Source organism: Anopheles merus, chromosome 2L, assembly GCF_017562075.2.
Source record: "Anopheles merus strain MAF chromosome 2L, AmerM5.1, whole genome shotgun sequence".
Classification (NCBI taxonomy): Eukaryota; Metazoa; Arthropoda; class Insecta; order Diptera; family Culicidae; genus Anopheles; species Anopheles merus.
Genome location: NC_054083.1, coordinates 2,050,182 through 2,076,496, shown reverse-complemented (window position 1 = coordinate 2,076,496; position 26,315 = coordinate 2,050,182). Strand labels below are relative to the sequence as shown.

The 26,315-nt window shown below is 41.9% G+C and overlaps 1 protein-coding gene and 1 long non-coding RNA gene across 2 annotated transcripts in view; both read right to left on the bottom strand.

Moving 5' to 3' along the window:
- The window catches only part of LOC121594890, an 84,572-nt gene extending 79,949 nt beyond the window's left edge, over window positions 1-4,623 (bottom strand). Inside the window, exon 1 of the mRNA XM_041918676.1 lies at window positions 453-4,623. Within this exon, the coding sequence (XP_041774610.1) occupies window positions 453-4,623 (4,171 nt within the window). The remainder of the gene's footprint in view (window positions 1-452) is intronic.
- Window positions 4,624-14,368: 9,745 nt separating this feature from the next.
- LOC121593516 lies at window positions 14,369-15,089 on the bottom strand. The gene is made up of 3 exons (XR_006004790.1): window positions 15,005-15,089; window positions 14,852-14,938; window positions 14,369-14,770 (listed from the first exon to the last, which is right to left on the bottom strand). It is a non-coding gene; the product is annotated as an uncharacterized LOC121593516 (long non-coding RNA).
- Window positions 15,090-26,315: the final 11,226 nt, after the last annotated feature.

Sequence of the window (26,315 nt, the reverse complement as noted above, 5' to 3'; positions counted from 1 at the left end):
GGCGTGTCGAAACCGGCGATGAAATTTGTCCACCAGCAGGTGGGTTATCCATGCGTCACGTGGTAATACGATTGGGTACCTGGCAGCATATGGCAGTTCCGGAGCTGCTCCAATCCGTCCTCGCATGCGCAAAATACCACGCTCATCAACGTAGGGTAAGAGGCCATATATAGAACTATCCTTAGGCACGGTACTCCTTCCTGTTCCCTCACCGACACTCAGGACTCGTACTTCATCCTGAAAATATTCCCCTTGCGCTTGCTTCCACGCAATCGTCTCCGCTCTCTCCAATTCGTCTTGAGAGAGGATTCCAAAGTGTAGAGGGGCTCCTCCCACCTTTCTCATCAAATTGTCCACGTACCTGACAATCCACGCCAACGTCCTGATCATCCTTTCCAGGCGGCTGAAGCGTTCAGCTTTTAGAGGGAGAAATCCAGGATTCAACTTCTCACGGTGAAGGTTGACCCGCCGTATTTCTTCCTCCGGAGTAGTTGAAACGAGTCTTCTCGTCGGCCAAGACTCTTCATCCTGCAGCAGAAATGATGGTCCCTGGAACCAAACGCCATCCCAGATGAAGTTCGCACGACCTTTGCATTTGGTAGCTTCGTCTGCTGGATTGTCCTGAGTGGGCACCCATCGCCACTCATTCACGTTGGTGTTCTCCTGAATCTCCGCCACTCTATTCGCGACAAATGGCCTGTAATTCCTAGGGTCGGCATGTATCCATGATAGCGCCACCGTGCTGTCCGTCCAGAGCACCCGTTTTTTAACAGGAATCGGGTGATGCTGTTCCGTGGACTTCAGAAGCCGTGCACCTAACAAGCAGGCTTGTAACTCCATCTTTGGTATCGTCAAAGGCTTCAGAGGGGCAACCTTTGCCTTTCCGCATAGCAAGGTACAATGCGGTTCTCCTTCGGAATCGACGACCCGTAAATACAGAACGCATGCGTACGCTAGCTGGCTGGCATCCACAAACAAGTGTAGCTCCGCATTCTCGTACACTTTCTCTCGTGCCTCCGGGAAGTAGCACCTCGGAATCCTAAGCTGGGCTATCAGAGGAAAAACATCCACCCATCTACGCCAATCTCGCATTTGACCGGGACTGATGGCCTCATCCCAACCGGTACCAGCTCGCCAAAGGTCTTGAATCAAGATCCTTCCATGGATGGTAAAATTTGCCAACAGTCCAAGCGGATCAAAGAGTGACATCACGCATTTGAGCACTTCTCGCTTGGTAGGGGTACACTCCGTCTCAAATATCTCCGCCATTCCCACACACGCCTGCGTGTAAAAGGACAATTGGTCCGAGCTCGGGTTCCACAGCAATCCGAGCACCCGTTCTCCATCATCCGCCGTAGAGGTCAAACTCTTCATACCGGGACTGGAGCTTTCGCCGCCCAGCCGTTCCAAAACAACCGGATTGTTGGAAACCCAGTTCCGGAGTACGAACCCGCCGTTCGAGAAGATTCCCCTGACTTCTCTGGATACTCGACTGGCTTCTTCGAGTGTTCCGAAACTATCCAAATAGTCGTCGACATACGTGCTGGTCAAGATGCCACGTACGGCACGAGGGTATTTTTCGGCATGTTCCCTGGCGTTCCGGTTTTTCACGTATTGTGCGGTGGCTGGGGAGCAGGCTGACCCAAAGGTAACGACGTCCACGAAATACGTTGCAACATCGTCAGCAGGATCCTCCCGCCACAGGAACCGCTGTGCATGCTTGTCTTCGTCGCGCATGCGTATTTGCAGGAACATTTCCTTGACATCAGCGCACACCGCTATCCCGTACATTCGAAACCGGAACAGCACCCCTGGCAAAGAAATTAACTCGTCCGGCCCCTTCAGCAACATGTCATTTAGGGACGTACCTTGTACCTTAGCAGCGGCGTCCCAGATGATGCGCACCTTCCCTGGCTTCTTCGGATTGGTAACCACTCCCAACGGCAGGTACCAAATTCGCTTCGAATTACACTCTGCAAGCTCAGCAGACGTCGCCTTGTGGATGTAACCCTTTTCCATCATATCGGCTATGTGATGGTCCACCACGGTTTTCAGCTTAGGGTCACGTTCCATTCTTCTTTCCAGGCATTCCAGCCTGCGACGCGCCATACCCAAGCTCGAAGGAAGCTCCACGTTGTCTGTCTTCCACAACAGACCGCTTTCAAACCGATTACCAATCCGCACCGTCGTTGTTTCCAGGATCGTCAGTGCTCTTCGTTCATCTGGATCAGGCACGTCACTGGAGACTGTCCCGAGTTGTTCCAACTCATAAAACTTGCGTAAGGCCCCCTGGATGGTGGAGTTTTCGTCCGATGCTCCACACTCGCACATATGCAGCACCCTTCCGATTTGGCTTCCGGCCGTCTTTCCGTACACGCACCATCTAAGCCGAGTCTTTACGGCAACCGGTTCCCCTGCAAGGCCTTCACGCGTCTTCAGCGGCACCGCCAATCGAAGGTTGTCCAGCCCGATCAACAACTGTGGGCGAGCATCACGGTACTCCGGTAATGGCAGCTGCTTAAGATGGTCCCATCTCTCGTCATCCATCGTGAAAGTTTGCTGTGGGAGGCTAAGGCTGGTGACAGTCCGCACAGCTTTCAGGGTGAACCTTTTTGTCGACGTCACAGGTCCGATCTGTAAATCGATCATCATCGACGCCGGCTCGACCCTAGTCGTATCACCTGTCCACTTGATACATAGAGGTCGTCTATCTCCCTTCACCCCTAACTGCTTTGCCAGGTCTTCGTCCATCAGCGTCATTGACGAACCTTCGTCCAGGAACGCGAAGGTTTTTATCATCACTCCGGGTCCATACGCTGTTACTGGAACGATTCTAAAAAGCGCCGACATCGGATTCGACTGATGATAATTATTTATTACCTGGTGCGTCTGACTTCCACTGGTTCTCGGGAAGTGCCGCCGTTCTCGATCTGCAGTAGAAGGCGACTCTATTGATGCATCCGGGTCGTGTAGAAGCGCTTGATGTCGGAATGCACAATCGTTGATTCCACAACGAGAGCGATTTTTGCACGATCGCCAATTGTGCTTCTCCAGGCAGCTAAAGCACACCGATAGCTCACGCGCTCGCCTCCATCGATCCTTTACCGGCAGTCCTCGAAAATTAGTGCATGTTGACAATACATGCCCCGCGGCGTTACAGGATACACACCGCCTTTCAGCCGCGCTGGACGTTGTCGCTCCATCTGGATCCACGTGTGCGTGGACGTAGCCCTTCGTAGGCCTTCCCTTGCTGGTACCGCGCACTGAAGGAGAGTCAATCGTCGTCAGCCTCGCAGCGTCTTCGGCCAACTCCTCCATGTAGTCGCTGAATGTGGACAGATCCACCGATGTCATTCCGCGGATGTGATGCGACCAACGCAACTGTTGATCCGTCGGTAACTTGCCGACCACCTCTTGCAGCAAGAGCGGGTTGGTGATATGCGCACGTTCACCAGCCGCAACCATATGGTCCACCATACACTGCACTGCTTCCCCATACTCGACTAAACTGTCCAGCTTGTCAGTTTGGGGCGCCGGAATCTTCCGCACCTTCTCGATTAATGTTTTAATTAAGTGCACCGGCCGCCCATATTTGGAACGTAGCTTCTCGATAACCTGCGGAACTACGTCCGGTAACACCAATCGACTCCGAACAGCTTCGAGGGCAGGTCCTTTCAGGCACTTTTGCAGGCGCAGCATATTCTCCCAATTCGAGTATCCACATCGCCGGGTAGTATACTCGTAGTGCGATATAAAAATCGGCCACTCAGCGAGATCACCGGAGAAAACTGGGAGCTCTTTAGAAACCATGTGCCGCGCCGCCTCTTGTCGTAGAGTTAGGTCTGGTTCCTCTTCTTCTTCTTCGCTGCGTTTCACTATTCTCTTTTCAGTCTGAAAAGAGTTAAGTTGTGGTGAAATTGAAGAAGACTTATTTTCCCCAAACCCGAGAAGTGCCTCTTCCTCCTGCACGAACTTCAGCTGCAATTCAAGTTCCATGCGCCGTTTCTCCACCTCCTGTCGCCGCTTCAGCACGGCGAGTTGACGTGCCACGTCATCACTTGCCGCATCCAGGTTGAGGTTAGGACACGATCCCCTGTGCACGAGGTTCGAAGAGACAGACGTTTTACCTCCGTCGGTCTCATCGAGCGATGAAAGCGGCCGCCTCTTTGGTGTCATGACTGGGCGCACCCCGCCTTCCGTCGCAGCATCCTGGTTGAGGTCATGTACGGGTCCCCCTGCCACGTGGGTCGATGTTCCTGGCGCTATCTCGTCGTTGGCCTCATCGAGCGATAAAAGCGGCCGCCTCTGTGGGTTTGTAACCGGGCGTGCCCCGCCATCCGTCGCTGCTTCCAAACTAAGGTTACGAACGAGATCCCCATCCACGTGTTTCGAGGTTCCTTCCTTGGGCTCCTTATTGCCCTCGCGTGGCGATGATTGCTCTCTCAGCGTCTTCCTGGCACACTCCTCGCACAACCACGCACATTTCTCCACGGCTTCTACTGATGCCGTTATACCGGCACACGAGAAATGCCACCACGCATCACATTCATCGCACTGCACGTACAAAGTGTCGTCGACCTGATTACCGCAAGCCTTGCAACCACGTGCTTTCTTCGGTCCCATTGTTCTTCACTGTTACACTTAACGCACTGAAGAACCCTTTTTTGTAGGCGAAAGAGTGTAAGCACAAGGAGGCGCGTAGTAGGTGTTTGTGAGTTTTAGCTTTCACAATGTCTTTATTCTCACCCAAAGATTAACGAATGTTGAAGTTCAAGTACGTAAGCAAATCTCTTCAGTCAACCAAAGTAAGGAAAAAGGATAAAAGATAAGAAACTACAAAAAAGGTTCGCCTATCGCTCTCTGCCTACTCGTTCCCTGCTCGCACACTTGCCGAATGCCATGGCATGTCCCGAACCTGAACCTCTTCCCTTTCGGCCTCTCGAGCACTCACCCACACACACGTGTGGGTGTTCATCGCGTTCCGGCCACGATCGGATTCGCCCGATCATTTCTACTCTCGCTGCACATTTCGCCCGGTTTGGTAGATAGTTGCAGGGCTCGCCTAAGTTCTTTTCGTAACAGACTGTTTTCTTTGCTTTTGAAATTATTTTTGCAGAAATTGTTTGTTTTTATCGTTTGTAGTAAAGAGTTATGATAGTAAATAACATTTTATATGTAGTTCTCATCCATACCACCAGGTGGCGCTACATAAAATAGTGTTTTAAGGGACCTTTGCTTAATTTTATTAATTTTGTGTGTTTTTTGTTCTTGTATTTGTTGTTTCTAATAGTATAAACCATATTAAAATATACTGTAATGTTTTATAATATATGAACAAAACATAATAATTTTGAATAAGATAATATTTTCTGTTTTGTATAGGACAATTGTAGCTAATTTTCATCACTTTTACTCACAGGTAGTACAAATATTAAAATTTTACATACACAACTTAGGTGGATACTATTACAAGCTTCTGACGTCTTGTTCACATTTCTAGAGACATGAATAAAGGCATTTTAATAATTCGGTAAAGCAGGTACATTGAAATAAAGTAGTTCCCAAATTCGTCATGAAAAGAAGCTCATATTGTTAGTCTTTGAATATTCATCCTATACTTTTCCAAGTCCTGTACTGCCTTCAGAAGGGGTAATAAAACTAAACATTGTATGTTCTTGGTTTTACATCTATCCGAAAAAATCAGAGTTCAACGATAGCTACCAACAAAGTATTTACTTCATTAGTAAAGTTAAACTCTGTCTTTGTTTTAGTGCGTGTAGCTACTGATATTGAATTGGTTAACGAATCAGAGGAATACAGCTCATTATACAAAATGTCCTTCTGGATGCATTTTCTTTCTTGCAAAATATTCTTTGTAGCATACTCCCCTATATCCTTATATTTAGTTTGTCATGACTTTTGGGAGTTTCTTCTCCCAAAGCGCCAATAGATGCTGGTGCATTCATAACGTTTTCCTGTTATGCGTATAATTTCAGAATTATTTTCCTTACATCCGTCTATCCGTCTGGAGTAGGACCAAAAGTTATTTGATTCTATTTTGCTTCATTATATTTAATAATAAAGTTAGGTTAGAATAGAAATTTACATATTAGGTAAGTACATGAGCTGAAACTAAGATACACAGCTTCGTAATGGAAATTAAAATCACGTAGAATATAGTTTTGTAGAATACACTAAATACGCTACACTAGGCTCCTATGGAGCCGCCTAGTTGCGCATGTGTCTGTTTTTAAAAAAAGTTGATGTGGAAAAACTTCAATAAAATTCGCGTTCGCAAACTTTCGCAAAATATTTCTTCACAGATTGATAGTATATATATTACACTATCATGTGACATATATGAGACAACGCCACTCTACGCCACTTCAATAATGGCATCATGTCAAAAATTAAAATGATGAAATTTTTTAGGAAGTTTCTTCAGTTATTATCGTTTATTTTTGCATAAAATTAACTTAACTCAAAATCTTCAATGTATTTTTAAAGCTGACTAAATATCCTTTTTAAAATGTCTAAACTTATCAAAATCGGTTTATATTTGAAAAAGTTACAAAGGTTCAAAGTTTTCCAAAAAAGTGAAAAAATTTCTGCGTTTTTTTAAACAAATCTCGACATTGAAAAGTCTTTTCTAGAGAGCCAGAAAAGATAAAGAGCTCATATTTGGTGTTTTTCTTAGTTTAACCCTTAGTATTAAAACCTATTATTTTAAATTGCGCTATTACAAAGTTGATTTTTTGAATTTCATCCCGGCAAATGCCCATTGTGCATTCTGGAAGAAAACACATTGGGCAAAAGTGTTGCACACACACGCACGCTCACACCGGTACGCAGACGGCTCAGCATATCTGTGTAATCTATACCATACGAAAGCAAAAGCTTTGGGTAACAAAGTTATGCTCAATGCTTAACACGTTGAGTTCGATGGCAGGCCCCAGGGACTGCCAGTGAACTTTCCAGTATACCGGTTTCACAATCAGCTTGCGTTCTAGATGCCGGCGGAACGGAAAATGATGAAAATTAGCACCGGGATGTACGTGTTAATGCGAATTAGGGTTCAGCGCGTTGCACAGCAAACCCTCCAGCGTGAGCTAGCGATTCGTTAGTTATTTTTACATTGCAGCGATTGAACTCATTGCGCTTTTTTGGTTTGATTTATGAAAAATCAAATGCAACGCCGCAATGTTTGTTAACGGTTTTTTAAGCGCCACAACAGTTCGCGAGCATTGACCACACGCGTGAAAGAGATAGCGCTATGGAGGGAAAAAGCACGGACGACGGCTGACAGCGATTGGCCGTCTGACGCACCAACACAACTATACCTTCGACAGCCCCCTCAGGCGAGGGGTATGAGGCAGAGCCAGGGACGGGTAGCTCGAAACGCTGCTCGACAAATTTGCCGTTGGAGAGAAAAAGAAGGCATGAGAAAATGCGCGAAAGGGAATGATTACGGAAGAAATTGCACAGGGGGATTGCTCATGTGAAAACGGCAAATGTGTTCTGCTTCTGATAGTATAATATAAATGAATGTTTGGGCCCCTGAGGGATAAAATGTGTATATTTGGTTGATGACACCAAATGGCAGGGGCCCCTCAATCGAAGGGGTCATCTAATCAACGGGTCCCCAAATCGCCGAGGCAATGGAGATTTTTCTTCGTATTATGGCTGTATGTAGATGCAGCTATAACGGTGTTTGGTCTTGTTGTATTCGCAAAAATTTAAATTGTCGATAAAAACCATACACAAATTAAAATGGTCCATAGGGCCCTTGCGCATTTTCATGCCTCCCCCCTCCCTTTCCCATTACCCCTTCTTTTCGGTCTACAAAATTGATCTGAAAGAGAAAAGTTGAATAGGGCCTCGAGTGAAAATTTTTGCGTTAAAAGACACACATGCTTCACTATCCCAGGCCTGTAATATGAACACCATTTTCCGGGTAAAAACAGCTGTTTGCTTTTGGCACACAATCGCAAGGCGGTTGCAGGGGCCCCGCATACAAGAACAGAAATTTTTATCTCAACCAAATCAAAGAGCGCATACATTGATTGATCTTCTCAGACGCGAGTTCGTGGCTGTCGTCAATTTTTCTCACTCTGAGAAACTGATAAAGCCACTCAAGCTTTATTTGGAGCTGTTGGATTTTGAGATAGGCAGAACACACCCTTAAGTTAGGCAATGAAGTAATAACGCCCATGCATAGGCAACACGCATTACATGTAATCAAAATCAAATGCAACGCCGCAATGTTTGTTAACGGTTTTTTTAAGCGCCACAACAGTTCGCGAGCATTGACCACACGCGTGAAAGAGATAGCGCTATGGAGGGAAAAAGCACGGACGACGGCTGACAGCGATTGGCCGTCTGACGCACCAACACAACTATACCTTCGACAGCCCCCTCAGGCGAGGGGTATGAGGCAGAGCCAGGGACGGGTAGCTCGAAACGCTGCTCGACAAATTTGCCGTTGGAGAGAAAAAGAAGGCATGAGAAAATGCGCGAAAGGGAATGATTACGGAAGAAATTGCACAGGGGGATTGCTCATGTGAAAACGGCAAATGTGTTCTGCTTCTGATAGTATAATATAAATGAATGTTTGGGCCCCTGAGGGATAAAATGTGTATATTTGGTTGATGACACCAAATGGCAGGGGCCCCTCAATCGAAGGGGTCATCTAATCAACGGGTCCCCAAATCGCCGAGGCAATGGAGATTTTTCTTCGTATTATGGCTGTATGTAGATGCAGCTATAACGGTGTTTGGTCTTGTTGTATTCGCAAAAATTTAAATTGTCGATAAAAACCATACACAAATTAAAATGGTCCATAGGGCCCTTGCGCATTTTCATGCCTCCCCCCTCCCTTTCCCATTACCCCTTCTTTTCGGTCTACAAAATTGATCTGAAAGAGAAAAGATGAATAGGACCTCGAGTGAAAATTTTTGCGTTAAAAGACACACATGCTTCACTATCCCAGGCCTGTAATATGAATACCATTTTCCGGGTAAAAACAGCTGTTTGCTTTTGGCACACAATCGCAAGGCGGTTGCAGGGGCCCCGCATACAAGAACAGAAATTTTTATCTCAACCAAATCAAAGAGCGCATACATTGATTGATCTTCTCAGACGCGAGTTCGTGGCTGTCGTCAATTTTTCTCACTCTGAGAAACTGATAAAGCCACTCAAGCTTTATTTGGAGCTGTTGGATTTTGAGATAGGCAGAACACACCCTTAAGTTAGGCAATGAAGTAATAACGCCCATGCATAGGCAACACGCATTACATGTAATCAAAATCAAATGCAACGCCGCAATGTTTGTTAATGGTTTTTTTAAGCGCCACAACAGTTCGCGAGCATTGACCACACGCGTGAAAGAGATAGCGCTATGGAGGGAAAAAGCACGGACGACGGCTGACAGCGATTGGCCGTCTGACGCACCAACACAACTATACCTTCGACAGCCCCCTCAGGCGAGGGGTATGAGGCAGAGCCAGGGACGGGTAGCTCGAAACGCTGCTCGACAAATTTGCCGTTGGAGAGAAAAAGAAGGCATGAGAAAATGCGCGAAAGGGAATGATTACGGAAGAAATTGCACAGGGGGATTGCTCATGTGAAAACGGCAAATGTGTTCTGCTTCTGATAGTATAATATAAATGAATGTTTGGGCCCCTGAGGGATAAAATGTGTATATTTGGTTGATGACACCAAATGGCAGGGGCCCCTCAATCGAAGGGGTCATCTAATCAACGGGTCCCCAAATCGCCGAGGCAATGGAGATTTTTCTTCGTATTATGGCTGTATGTAGATGCAGCTATAACGGTGTTTGGTCTTGTTGTATTCGCAAAAATTTAAATTGTCGATAAAAACCATACACAAATTAAAATGGTCCATAGGGCCCTTGCGCATTTTCATGCCTCCCCCCTCCCTTTCCCATTACCCCTTCTTTTCGGTCTACAAAATTGATCTGAAAGAGAAAAGTTGAATAGGGCCTCGAGTGAAAATTTTTGCGTTAAAAGACACACATGCTTCACTATCCCAGGCCTGTAATATGAATACCATTTTCCGGGTAAAAACAGCTGTTTGCTTTTGGCACACAATCGCAAGGCGGTTGCAGGGGCCCCGCATACAAGAACAGAAATTTTTATCTCAACCAAATCAAAGAGCGCATACATTGATTGATCTTCTCAGACGCGAGTTCGTGGCTGTCGTCAATTTTTCTCACTCTGAGAAACTGATAAAGCCACTCAAGCTTTATTTGGAGCTGTTGGATTTTGAGATAGGCAGAACACACCCTTAAGTTAGGCAATGAAGTAATAACGCCCATGCATAGGCAACACGCATTACATGTAATCAAAATCAAATGCAACGCCGCAATGTTTGTTAACGGTTTTTTTAAGCGCCACAACAGTTCGCGAGCATTGACCACACGCGTGAAAGAGATAGCGCTATGGAGGGAAAAAGCACGGACGACGGCTGACAGCGATTGGCCGTCTGACGCACCAACACAACTATACCTTCGACAGCCCCCTCAGGCGAGGGGTATGAGGCAGAGCCAGGGACGGGTAGCTCGAAACGCTGCTCGACAAATTTGCCGTTGGAGAGAAAAAGAAGGCATGAGAAAATGCGCGAAAGGGAATGATTACGGAAGAAATTGCACAGGGGGATTGCTCATGTGAAAACGGCAAATGTGTTCTGCTTCTGATAGTATAATATAAATGAATGTTTGGGCCCCTGAGGGATAAAATGTGTATATTTGGTTGATGACACCAAATGGCAGGGGCCCCTCAATCGAAGGGGTCATCTAATCAACGGGTCCCCAAATCGCCGAGGCAATGGAGATTTTTCTTCGTATTATGGCTGTATGTAGATGCAGCTATAACGGTGTTTGGTCTTGTTGTATTCGCAAAAATTTAAATTGTCGATAAAAACCATACACAAATTAAAATGGTCCATAGGGCCCTTGCGCATTTTCATGCCTCCCCCCTCCCTTTCCCATTACCCCTTCTTTTCGGTCTACAAAATTGATCTGAAAGAGAAAAGTTGAATAGGACCTCGAGTGAAAATTTTTGCGTTAAAAGACACACATGCTTCACTATCCCAGGCCTGTAATATGAATACCATTTTCCGGGTAAAAACAGCTGTTTGCTTTTGGCACACAATCGCAAGGCGGTTGCAGGGGCCCCGCATACAAGAACAGAAATTTTTATCTCAACCAAATCAAAGAGCGCATACATTGATTGATCTTCTCAGACGCGAGTTCGTGGCTGTCGTCAATTTTTCTCACTCTGAGAAACTGATAAAGCCACTCAAGCTTTATTTGGAGCTGTTGGATTTTGAGATAGGCAGAACACACCCTTAAGTTAGGCAATGAAGTAATAACGCCCATGCATAGGCAACACGCATTACATGTATTTTCGCATTAAATAGAAATCCCATTCAAACCCAAGAATCCAGTTGAAATAGTGCCTACTCAATAAGAATCAATTAAGAAAGTGTATGTATCGCTAACGAAGCACGTAGGCTCCTGATAAGGACACCCCAGAAATTACCAATAAACGAAGCGGTGTAGGCCGAAGAGGCGAATGAGCTAGACCTCAAAGTCTCTATAAAAATAAGTAAAAGTAAAGTAAAGGTGTAGGCCGTTGAAAGCTACAGGAGCTTTAAATATAAAATATCTTTAGATTGCATGTATTTAAAGCTTTTCAATTATAACCATTGAATACATGTTACATGCAAAGTGATAATCGAAAAACGAATAGTACAATTGCTTATATTTCAGTAAGCCGATCGCTGCATCGTCAACTTTCTTAAAGATTCTCAAACCGATTTGGTGCCGATTCGACAAACGTTGAGAACGTAGGTTTCTCAAAAGCACTCATGTGTGCTTGAGAAAATGAGCGTTGAGACACCCCATGGCCCCGTGGCCTATGATATGCGCTTAAGGCTGTTGTAACGCTGCGTTCTGTGCATTGGATTTTAGCAGAATCTAGAAGAAGTCGAAAATTTACAATCCACGGGGCCCCCTAAATCGCCGGGGCCTCTGGTGACCGCCCAGTCCGCCCACCGTTAATCCCGCCACTGGGTACAGCTGGAGCAGATCCACAAGAATTGCGACACATTAGTTCAGGCATGGAACCTACACCAAGTCAGTTTTGTAATTCATCCCTAGATAAACATTATTTTATCGATAACAGTAAATCAAATGAATCAAAAGGTAGAGCCATACGAACATATCTTAGTACTGACCCGTTTCTCATAAAGTCCTAAACTCTTTCAACACAGATAACAGTATCACATTAGTTTACATTGCTCCAACAGAAAAAATAAAAACTTCTAATGATTCTAGAATTCTAAATTGGTCGAACAATAAAGCCACTATGTCGTATGAAAGCAAATTATGACCATAGAGTAAATAACAGTTTTTTTTTTACATACCATGGCTTCCAGTTATCTGGTAGTGGATGAAGTAATCCTTGACGTGCAAGATATATTATGCTAGACTCTTTTTCTGGGTCTATGCCGATTTTTACAGCATATTCAATTATTTCTGTCATTTTAATTTGTACGCCATACCGAGACAGACATCGGAAAGGATATGGAAATAAAGAAACAATACATTTTAGAATATTTACAACAATACGCTATTTTTTATTTGAAAAAAATTACAAAGCAATTCAAAACTACCTAATTTTTTTAGCTAGCATCCCTATCGTGTATATAAAATGCTCCTACCTTCATTGGTTGGTTCATAAGTAGAAAAGAATATTTCTCCTTCCCCTTGGGTAGATCCAATGATGTTTGAAGAAGTACTCATGGTTAAATCAACATATAACTAAAATATCAGCTCTCAATAAATTATTTTATCAATTACATCACTCTATATCATTCTCAATCAACTCAAACTAAAAACGTTATTACTTGAGTCCTATGCCTATTCTATAAAATAGTCTGATATTAAACACGGCCACCAAAAACAAATCACGCAGATTCATTAAAAGTTTTTCACTAAGAATAATAACAAATCGTCATAGCACGTCCTGGTAACCCAGGTGACATTTCCGAATGCGAAATCAAAATTTCAACCTGATTAAGGTGCCTGAAAGTTGCCACAAAATTTCTCGTTTTAAGGGAAATTTAGAACAAGACGTTTAGAATCGAGGGTGGTGTGGATTTTTCTGGTTATAACTTTTTTCGCCCGATTAGTCATGTTCCCGACTCTTAGTTTTGATCGTGTAGCTATTATCATAATAAAAACCAATAATTTCCTTACAAATTCACTCCTATCAGTAATTACCGTAATGAAGGAAAAAAAATAATTCAAATAATACAAACTGAAACTTACGTCATGGTCCACCGATAGAACACACTTGTACACACGTAACCTTGGCTTTTTCTACAAGATAAATCACACACATAAATCCACAATTGTCACTTGGGTATGGGCTAGAATATGTACTAAAACGCATGCGCCTTAACCGTGAGGCTACATTAGTTCTTTCGAACTACATGCACACAAGTGATTTAAAGCTGATTCATAGAAAAAAACATTTCAGATAACATTTTCGAGTACGAAAATCGAGCTTATTCTTAAAAATTGGAACTTAACCCTCGTGTTACTTATCGTCTCCTGGGTGAGTTGTGTATTGTTTTCCCTAATATCTTTTGATAATGAAGTCACACTAACTTAAAAATGAAAGAATGCCGTGGAAAATATTCATGTTTTGTACAATTTTTCTAAAAATACAACTTTATTTTTTTACATCTTTTCTAAGTTTATACGACTTGTACCCCTTGCATCTTCGATCACCTACACCAGGTATGTCAAACTGGCGGCCAGCGTCGATAATGAATGCGGCCCGCGAGAATGTTTTGAGAAGTGCTGAAAGAACTGCAAAACTAAAATCTGTTATTGCTATTTGTCGAAGTGTATTCAATTTTCCAGAGAAGAACAATCATTGTGTCGCTATATTTTTCTAAATTAACATTAATGTTCCCATAACTAGTGTTGGGTCAAGTAGCTCTTTTTCAAGAGTGGAGCGCACCGCTCTCGCTCTCTGAAGTGTGCGATGCGCTCCCAGGAGCGAAGTTTCGCACCTCACGGAGCGCTGCACACAGGAGCGACCCAAATAGCATTGGAGCATTACGTTTCGCGATTTTTGTATGGAGGCGTTACTGCTCGATAGCAGTCCTTAGTGAGCAGTAAACGTGTAACATTCTATGTAAGCTCGATGAAAGCTCAAAGCTCAAGCGTTACTTAGCGAGTTTTCAAACAAAAGTATAACGCTATGGGTTCTGTGTTCGGATGTAAACGAAAACACACACACTTTTTTTTTTAATATCGATGCAAATGGTCCAGTACAACGAGAAAATATATTTTATTTAACTAGTAATCAATACTTACATGCCCCAATAATGGTTTTACACGTTTAAATTTGATTTCAATCACTATGGATGGTATCAACGGATGCCGACGGCGTTGTTGTCTCTGCGTCAGGCACATTTATTGTTGCCGCTTCTACCGCTCGGGTCGTATTTTAGTTAGCTGTAGCACAACGATTAATCGCTCTAAATGTATCACTTTCAAAGCGATACAAATAACATAAAACACATAATACACCGTACAACACATTTCTTTCCCTGCTATTTTGTGGTGTGTGGCAACGTTGGTTTGCTTGAAGATACACAACGACCGGTGGTTTGGTCCATCTGAGGATGTTCCGATTTTGTTCACAGCCGGCTTTGGTGATTATTGTGGAAACTGTAACAAAGATCAACATAATTATATCTGCATTATTTTTACAATTCATTGTGATTTAAAAAATAAAACATTTCATCTTACCGGCGTCGTATTTCGTCGGCATACATACAGCTGCTCAACAATATTCGGACGAATGTTGCCAAATTTCGGAATGAAATGATGGTTTTCCTGTGGAATAATGTGTTCAAGCATTAAAAGATAGTTTATTCACTGAAATATGCACAGAACGCTTACCTTTTCTCGAGTTTTCACATAAAACTTCACGATTATTCTGCACACAATCTTTGCCGTCGGTTGTCCGTGTTTGTTTACGTTTCTGACTTGACAGATATGCGAGTTGTCATGTGACGAAGTCAATTACATTCAAACCTCGCCAATTGCAAGTCTGCTTTCTCGATTGAATTCAAAAAAATCCGAGTTGTTCATATAAATACGAGAAAAAGTCAGTCAATCTACATTGTATAACATAATAAACATGAAAAATACGCAGACATTAGTCGTGTTGCATACAAAATGTCTTTCTACTAAACAAAATCTATCTTTTTTTGTAGACATATGATATAAATGCAATTAGCGAGTTCTAATTGTATTATCTTCTTCTTCTTCTTTGGCTCAACAACCGATGACGGTCAAGGCCTGCCAACCCACTTGTGGGGTTGGCTTTCAGTGACTTATTGATTTCCCCCCATAGCAGGATAGTCAGTCCTACGTATGGCGGCACGGTCTATTCGGGGCTTGAACCCATGACGGGCATGTTGTTAAGTCGTACGAGTTGACGACTGTACCATGAGACCGGCTGTATTATATATATTGCTATTGTATTATAATTGTATTATATATATTGCTATTATCAAAGCGGTTTAAAATAAAACAAATATCAGTGTTTTTTAAGAATCAGAAAGATAATTATAAACTTAATAATGATTAAAATGTATTTTATTACATTTAAGTACAACGATAACTTAACTAGTAAGCATGTACATGCACGTGAGTAATTAATTCAAACATGTTTTGTGATCCCCATATGAGTGTCATTAAGTAAAACAGCCAATTTACTCTGTTCCTTTCTCATTTTATTATTATTATTATTATTATTTATTTAATCTTCAACGGGCCGTATGGCCTAATTAAGATGAAACACTTCAATTGAAAAACAAAATACATAGCAAAAATAAGATTTGCATCGCAATTCACTGCGGCCACGGCAAAAGCCGGAGACGTTCCTTGAAGCACTGAGTTGAGATGTCGAAGTCGAAGCAATCCGAGACAGTGTTGAAGACAGCCGACATGCGGAACATAGGGTCAGACCGACCAGCACTGGAACGGGGTTGAGCGAACCGTAGAGTTTCTCTAGACCTAAGTGTTCGGGATGGTGCATAGATATCGACTCGATGCAACAAAGGCAATGAGTCGATAGAGCCATTTAGCAATCCAGCGATGAAAGAGCACTGTGCATTGCGTCTTCTAACCGAAAGAGGTTCAAGGCCTAGAAGACGGCTCCGCGCAGCATACGGACGAAGATTATTGCGATCCTGCCAGGGAAGTAGGCGTAGGGCATATCGCGTGAGCTTACGTTGAATCGCCTCAAGTCGAGCAATTGAAGAAGCGGTAGTTGGGCTCCAGACTACGCACGAATATTCCAGAACCGAACGAACGATACAGTTGTACACAGCTTTAATGCACATGGGGTTGCGGAATTCATTTGTTGTCCGGATAACCACCATTTCTTCAAGATACAGGGTTTTCGAGGATTATATAGACATGTTCAGCGAGTTGTAGATTCGTTCAGGCATATAATAGACTCTTTCAGCGAGATATAGAATTGTTCGGAAGTAGGCGTTGACATGTTCGGTTATACTATAGAGCTGTCACTTTCGTACCCCTTGGACTGCAACTTGCATCATCCTCATCAGGAGGTAAACAAACAGTTTTCAAAAAAATATGCTTTTTTCAAATGATTCATGTATTAGACAGCTTGGGGAATGATTATTTGCTACTTTTATGGTATTTAAGAATGAAAAATTGAATGCTGCGGCACAGGGCGTAAACAAAACAAATAACGTTTGACGTTTGACGTTTACAGGGTTTTCGAGGATTATATAGACATGTTCAGCGAGTTGTATCAAAGTCTATATAATACAGAGGTCGAGTCGTCCAGAACATTTGATTAAAAAGCGTGGGAAAGTTTTGACAGCTGGATGAAAAAGCTTCCATTTTCAATCGTAGGATGCCTTGAATGTGTTGAATGTATTCCTGCGAGAGTTAGGTCGTTTGTTTCATGTGGTTGCAAATTTGTGAAAAGAAGAATTGAATCTGCGATTAAAATAATAATTGTATCATCGAATCTACATCATTCGATTTAAAAAAACTCATAAGGTAAGGCTGGTTAAAATTTCATTCAAATTGAGATATGTAGATAAACACCAGTATACACTACCAAAGGTAGTTGTAGCCTAAATAAAAATACTTTTTTTGGCATATTACCTTATCCGGTGTGTATGTTATGTGTCTTTCTGATTTTTCTAATTTTCATTTTTAGCTGTTGAAATGGCTTCAAGCAATGCTTGTTCAGCTTCATTTTGTCGAAATACACGATATAAAGTAAAAAAGCTCCAAATGGATGTAGTATTCCACAAGTTTCCAGTTGACACATCGTTACGTAGTGAATGGATTAAATTTTGCAAAAGGGATGAGTCTTGGACACCATCAAAAGACCACGTTATTTGTTCATTACATTTCGTTAAAGAAGATTATCAAATGGTACATGCAACTATAAATGAAGATAGAAGAGTGTTGAAAAAACTTAAACCAACTGGTGTGTTGAAAATGTATTTTTAACATTTAAAGTTTTTAAACAAACACCATATAATTCAATATTATATTATATAATAGGATATAAAATAATATTTTTATTTTATTAATTTATTTACATTCAAATTTAGCTGGTCTCATTGTTCCCGTCATGGGTTCAAGCCCCAACTAGACCGTGCCGCCATACGTGGGACTGACTATCCTGCAATGGGGGGGTAATCAAGTCACTGAAAGCCAACCCCACAAGTGGCACAGGCAGGCCTTGACCGACATCGGTTGTTGAGCTGAGCCAAAAGAAAAAAAAATCATATTATTACGGCTTTGACCGTATTTTCAACAAATTATGTATCGACCGATTTTGTTCTTCCCGTATTTTTAGCCTTATCTAGTGCATAGAGGGTTAAAATAATATAATATAATATAATATAATATAATATTATATTATATAATATAATATAATATAATATAATATAATATAAAAACCTAATACAATATACAGTGGAACCCCTCATAACGAGTTTAATCCGTTCCAATGACTCACTCGTTATACAAAAAAACTTGTTATGCGAGATTTTAGTCGTTAAGACGGGTATGCGAAAAACTCGTTGTAAGAGGGAACACGTTATGAGGGGATCCATTGTATTAATATTCTAAAGTTATCTTTATCGCATGGTCGCATATCGCATTCAAATCATAGTTGTAATATTTTCACTTTTTGAAATATTATTTTTACAGCATTGCCAAACATAAAAGCAAATATTTTCCATCAAAAACCTGAAACTGTGCAGACAGCAGAACCATTGATTTTAATTGAACCTGTTGTGAAAAAAAAAACATGCTAGATGATTCAGAAACAATAGAACCAACACAAAAACAACCAAAATTTTATGAACTAATGGAACATACTAATGATACTAAAATTTGCAGAGAATGTATCAAAAATAAATCAGAGGTAAAAGAGTTGCTTGAGGCCAATGACAACCTTATGAAAAAAGTCGAACATTTGCTAGAAGCTAATCGATTCATTGCAAATCAATTAGAAGACGCTTTAAAGCAGATGGCCGCTTTGAAAAATGAAGCAGACCAATTAAAAAAAGAATTTAGCGATTTTAAAATTTCAACCATTCCATCATTCCAATTTTTGGCAAAGATGAAAGATGCCTTAAAACAAACACTTTCATCTAATCAAATTGATTTGATTATTGGACAAAAAAATCGAGTAAGATGGACAAAAGCTGAAATAAGTAAGGCGTTTACACTTAGGTATTTCAGTAAACGATCTTACAAATATATAATAATTGATTTAAATATACCGATGCCATCCATATCAACATTGCAACGCTACGCAAGAAAACTAGATCTTAAGCAAGGAATTCTTAATGACATATTAATTTTTATCGAAAATCTTGCTTGCGAATTTTCTGAGAGTGATCGAGAATGCGTTTTGAGCTTTGACGAGATGAAAGTATGTAAGAATTTCGAATATGATCCAGCAGCGGATGAAATTGTTGGGCCTTATAGCTATTTGCAAGTAGTAATGGCTCGGAGTCTCTTCAGAAATTGGAAGCAACCAATTTTTATTGGCTTTGACCAACAGATGAAGAAACAAATCATCCTTGAAATTGTAGAAAGGCTTTTCGAAAAGGGCATCAATGTTGTGGCGATAGTTAGTGATAATTGTCAGGCGAATGTTGGATGCTGGAAAGACTTAGGTGCACATAACTACCTAAGTCCACACTTTCCTCATCCGGTGACCAAAAAAAATGTTTATGTTTTTCCGGATGCACCTCACTTACTAAAATTAATTAGAAATTGGTTGCTTGATACCGGGTTTATATTTGAAGACAATCATATAAGTGCTCATATTCTTCGTGAGTTAGTCCTCGAAAGAACTAAATCCGAGACAACTCCATTGTTCAAGCTCACCCAAAATCACTTAGATATGTCCCCACAAGAGCGGCAAAATGTACACAAAGCAGCTGAGCTATTATCGCGAACCACTGCTACTGCTTTAAGGATATATTTTCCGACCCGTACAGAAGCCAAACAATTAGCCGATTTTATTGATAAAATTGATCTTTGGTTCAATATTGCAAATTCGTACTCACCGGTAGCAAAAATCCACAATAAAAAATCGTTTAATGCAAATGAAAATCAAAATCAAGCGTTAAACGATATGTTTGATCTCATGGCTAAAGCAATACCAATTGGTAAAAATAATATGCAATTGTTTCAAAAATCAACATTGATGCATATTACATCACTAAGAATGCTGTTTGAAGACATGAAAGAAAAACATAAAATAACATTCATATCAACGCATAAGGTAAATGTTATTTAACATCATTTGATTTCAATTATCTCATGAATCCCCTTTATAATGATTTTATTCATCTCATTCTCAGCTCAACCAAGATGTTCTTGAGAATTTTTTTTCACAAATTCGTCAACAAGGTGGAGTATACGATCATCCTTCACCGTTAAGTTGTTTATACCGAATTCGAATGATGATTTTGGGAAAGACGAATACTATTTTGAAAAATCACACATCATATGAAGAAAAAAATAATTCAAATAATAGCAACACACCAAACAACGAAGGAGATCACAATGAGGAATATCTGTCTGCCACGGTATTTTCCATTGTAGATATTCCTCAAACACTGCCAGAAATTTCATTGATGGAAGAAGATAACAACCTGACAAGAAGTAATAACGCTGAAAATGAAATTGTTGGCTGCGTTAGTAGCAGCAATTTAGAAATATCAGAACAAGAAAGTGATGGGCTGCATTACGTAATGGGATATCTTGCATATAAATTCAGTGCTAAGTATCCAAATTTATGTTTAGGCAAGCATACCTACCAAATCACTGATGACCATACCTACGGCCAACCGTCGTCGTTTATAAGACATTTGTCTCTGGGAGGTCTATTCGAGCCGTCAGAAAACTTTATAAAACAAGGAAACAAGATGGAAATTTTTTTTCTCAAGCTGAATCCAGAAGGAAACCTGAGCAAGAAAAGTGGCATAGTAGCTAGCATTTCACACGAAATAAAAAATCAATTGCCAGACCTTCCCAGTGAAATTATTTAATGTTTTAGCAAAACGCGTGTAATTGTGCGAATGAGATTTTTAAATATGAAAATGAAAACCGAAAATCTTCGAAAAAGCAAACGAAAATATTCAGACCCTCATTCAAAACATGTAAAAAAACTTAGAAAAATTGTAAATTAGTTGTATAAAAAAGCTTTGCGGTTCAGTTTCTCTTAACTCTTGTTTTTACTCTAAAATTAATGATTTAAAATTTCGTATTTCATTTATTTACCTTCATATATATAGCAGTAAAGTACCAAATGCGGACAGAAACTTTTCCTCGATTCGAAGCCATGCCGTACGCAAAAAAAAAAACTTCTTCAATAGAATCACGCGTGGTTGCTAGGACACGCTTTTTCATCTAGCTGTCAAAAATAAGCTTTCAAAATGGTGGACCAAACTCGAGCTATGCATCGACCTCTGTATTATATGGACTTTGGAGTTGTATATTCGTTCAGGCATATAATTGACTCTTTCAGCGAGATATAGAATTGTTCGGAAGTAGGCGTTGACATGTTCAGCGATTCTGTAGAGCTGTCATTTGTTTTGTTTACACACTGTGCCGCAGGGTTCAATTTTTCTTTCTTAAAAGTCTTAAAAGTAGCTAATAATCATTCTCCAAGCTGCGTAATACATAAATTAGTTGAAAAAAGCATATTTTTTCGAAAATCGGTTGTTTACCTTCTGATGAGAATGATCCAACTTGCAGTCCAAGGGGTACGAAAGTGACAGCTCTACAGTATAACCGAACATGTCTACACCTACTTCCGAACAATTCTATATCTCGCTGAAAGAGTCTATTATATGCCTGAACGAATCTACAACTCGCTGAACATGTCTATATAATCCTCGAAAACCTTGTAACGTAAAAGTCGCATTCGCGTTTCGCTCCGTATATTTTCTTGAAAATCGCGCTGTTTATCACACTATTTTCCGGTTTCTGTATAATCACAGTATTATAGAACACCGTTCCATTATCGTTCAATAGTGCGTTTATCTCTGCTGACAATAAAATTCGCGTAAATTTCGTTTTTCGGATCGCATCTGAGTTCGCGCGTTCTAACCGCCATCGCTCTTATTGCTGCAACGAAAACCTGCACCGCTCCCGTATAATGACCCGTATTTGCAACGCCTGCACTATGGAAATTGTGGAGGCATCTATCAGCTGCTGCCTGTGCGACTCTCCATTTCACCAGCGCTGCACTTCGGTTCCTGCTGATCTGTTCCTGCGCATTGCGGAATATAAACAATTACACTGGTGCTGTATTGGCTGCAACAACGTATTTATGAATCCGCGCACCAAGTTCGTAAAAGACGCAGCCATGCAATCTGGCTTCCAGGCGGCTATAACAACAGTCGCCGAAAGCATCAAGACCGTTATGGAGCCATTGACTAATGAAATTAAAACTGGGTTTGCACGGATGAGCCAGCTCGATCTTAAAACTCCACGAAATAGTCACCCCCCTGCTAAAATTCGTCGCATAAATCGTTCAAAACGTTTGTTCTCGGAAGTCGCTACTGACAACCGTACGTTGTTTACATTTGGCGCCAGACCCATCAACACCCAAAACAATAACAACCAGAACCAACATAATTAGCCGATCGATGATATGTATCGCAAAAATCGAGCACCACCCATGATCACTGGCAAGCTTTGTCAATTGAGGATGTCACTGCATATTGCCTTATACGACAAGGTACAAACACAGCAACACTCTCATTTCTATCATTTAAGGTGTTAGTGCCTCTTACTCAACGTGAAAGGGCTCTTTCCCCCGATACTTGGCCGCTTGGTCTATCGGTGCGTGAATTTGTCGACTACCGAGCTCAACAACCAGGTGCAAATTTTCGTCTACCGCCAATGAGACTTTCAACACCCACAACCCTATCTACAGCGCAGGATATTCGATCACCACAGCTGTTGGATCACACAATACTTTCAGCACACACTCCACGCACTTCACCCACACCGCAAACCCACTAATTATCAACACCGATAAACAATTCACACACATCACGCACACTCGCACGCTCGCTAATCAGCTGTACACCGCATATGAGCCAAATAACGCCGAAACAACTTTTGTTGATAATTTACGCACTCACCTGATGATTGTTCCTCCAACAACAAACAACTTTACCACCACTGAAGCAGTCTGTAGTAACGGCATCTCGTGCAGGCCACTTAACGAACGTGAACCCAACACTACGCAACATCAGCAGCACTATTGCTACAGTACAGATCCTACACTCATACAAACGCACGACGGTCATGTCATTCCTGCAGGGGTTGCCTCATTAAATAATACTGACGATTTGTTATTTTTATATCAAAATGTAAGAGGACTAAAAACTAAATGTCATGAGGTATTCGATTATGTTTCTACTACTCATTACGACGTCATTACAGGGTTTCGAATCATATAAGGGAATAGTTCAATCACTTAGGGGAATGTTGCAAATCGGTAGGAGAATATTGCATGCAAACTGTGGATGTTTGTAATCACTAAGGGGAGTGTTGCAATCGATTAGGGGAATTTTGCAAGCGTACTGTGGAGCTGACATCAAATTATGGGTGCCGCTGTAAATACCTCAAAATATTTTCGTTGATCTTACTAACTTATAATGTTTAATTTTGGCTCCGTAGCAGGATTTCTTTAGTTTATCATGTGTACAGCAGAATCCCACACGAAAACAACTCCAAATGATGTTTTTAAGAAAACATCATCGGTATCAATTCGAAGCTTTTTACACCGGCACCCACCGTCTGACGACAGCTCCACAGTATGCTTGCAAAATTCCCCAAATCGATTGCAACACTCCCCTAAGTGATTGCAAACATCCACAGCTTGCTTGCAACATTCCCCTACCGATTTGCAACATTCCCCTAAGTGATTGAACTATTCCCTTATATGATTCGAAACTCTGTATCCTGACTGAAACATGGTTGGACTCCTCTATTACCTCGTCACAGTTGTTTCCAGACCATTATATCGTCTTCAGAAAGGACCGTAATGACAGAAATAGTAGGAAAACCAAAGGTGGTGGGGTTCTCATAGCTGTCGCCTCACATTTGCGAGTACTCTTATGTTCTACAACAGATACTGTCGAGCAACTTTGGTTAAAGATTCACAGCATTAAGAAAACGTATGTTATCGGCGCAATGTATGTTCCTCCTGACATGGCAAATAACACGTCGATTATTCATACAATCTGTTCAACTATTGACGACGTAGCATGTAAAGCTAATGAAATGTGTTTGTTATTTGGGGACTTCAATTTGTCAAACCTGAATTGGATACCCGATGAAACAAATCCACTTATGCTCCAAGTTGACTACGAAAGCTCGAGGATCACGGACAACTGTCGCCTTCTTCTTGATTGTATGAATAGCCACGGACTGTACCAGATTAACAAAATTCATAATGCGTCGATTAACTTCCTCGATTTGATCTTTGTATGCGACGATATCCTACAACAATGCTCTCCACCGGAAATTACACCCTTCCCCATAATTGCTATTGATTGCTATCATCCGCCTATAGAGCTTTGCCTTCCGAACGGCTTAGCCATAACAGAACATCATACAACATCACATCAAGAATCAGGCATGCTCGACTACAGTCGCATTAACTTTTCGATTCTAAATGATCTACTGCAATCCTCTGACTGGTCATTCCTTGATGGAAACCCGGACGTAAACCATGCACTCGATATGTTCAATCGCAAATTTACGGAACCTTTATCTGCCTGTTGCCCTATAAAACGTCCACGACAGGGTCCACCGTGGGGTAATGCTCAATTACGCCGCTTAAAACGAAACAAATCTTCCTGTTATCGGTTTTATCAAAACAGTGGAACACAACAATCGAGATTGCGGTTCATCGCTGCACACAATGTATATCGAAGCTATAATCGACAACTTCACTCTCGTTATTTGATCCGTATACAGTTCAGCTTAAGAAGAAAACCGAAAAAATTTTGGAGGTGTGTCGACACAACACGGAAAAACAGCTCCCTGCCAGCTATAGTTTCCTTTAATGGAAAAACTTCGGGTTCCAAAGAGGAAACCTGCAATTAATTTGCCGATCGTTTCATGAGTTCGTTTGCCACTGAAGCTCCTGACTTCTCATTGGATGCTGCTCAACAACGTGCCCTCCGACGCTGTCGATGTTAATGTGCGTGACATAAACATCTCCAGAGACTCTGTGCTAAAGGCGCTCAAGCAGGTCAAACCATCCTACAACCCTGGACCTGATGGTATTCCAACCGCAGTTCTTGCCAAATGCAGCGAAGTTTTGGCCGGACCTCTGGCTCGTATCTTCACACTCTCGCTCAATCAGCGTATGTTTCCAGCAGCATGGAAATCGTCCTACATTTTTCCTGTGCATAAAAAGGGGGATAAGAGCTTAGTGGAAAACTACCGTGGCATTACTACTTTGCCTGCAGGTGCTAAGGTTTTTGAAGTTGTCGTCCAGAACTCGCTCTTGAACTGTTGCCGTTCGCTGATATCAACACGCCAACACGGGTTCTTCCCTCGCCGCAGTGTGACCACCAATTTGGTGGAGTTTGTATCTCACTGCCATGCTGCATTCGCTTCGGGAGCCCAGATGGGTGTCATCTATACCGACCTTAAGGCTGCCTTTGATCGGGTGAATCATCGCTTACTGTTGGCGAAGCTTGCTCGTGTTGGATTCTCTACCCCTTTAGTGGAGTGGTTCGAATCTTACCTCACCAATCGTCGATATCGCGTCAAAGTTGAATGTATGACATCTAGGGAATTCGTGAGTTGTTCAGGCGTGCCACAGGGTAGTAACCTTGGACCCTTGCTGTTTTCTCTATTTTTCAATGACGTTACTACTGTAGTAAGGGAATCTGAATGTTTATTGTATGCGGACGATCTTAGACTTTTTTTCCTGTGAGGTGTTTTGGTGATTGTCTTGTCCTGCAAGCATCAATCGACTCTTTTTCCGACTGGTGTCTGAACAACGACCTACAAATTTCTGTTGATAAATGTTTAAAGCCGGTCTCATGGTACAGTCGTCAACTCGTACGACTTAACAACATGCCCGTCATGGGTTCAAACCCCAAATAGACCGTGCCGCCATACGTAGGACTGACTATCCTGCTATGGGGGGAAATCAATAAGTCACTGAAAGCCAACCCCACAAGTGTGTTGGCAGGCCTTGACCGGCATCGGTTGTTGAGCCAAAGAAGAAGAAGAAGAAATGTTTGTCCATGTCGTTTCACCGTTCTAATTGTCCAATAGTGTTTAACTATTGCATCTCCGGTACACAATTACAACGACACAGTGCAGTAAAAGATTTAGGAGTTACTCTTGACCGTAAACTTGACTTTCATGTGCACCATAACGAAATTATTGATAGAGCGAACAGAATGCTAGGATTTATACGCAGGCAGTCGAGAGAATTCTCCGACCCACATTGTCTTGTCGCACTCTACAAATCACTAGTCAGATCCATCTTAGAATACTCCTCAGTAGTTTGGTGCCCATCGTCGTCGTTATGGTCGAATAAGATTGAGTCAGTGCAGAAAAAATTCACCCGTTTGGTCTTACGGTTCACACCCTGGCGTAACGTAGCAGCGAGACCTAGTTATCATGCCCGGTGTTTAATTTT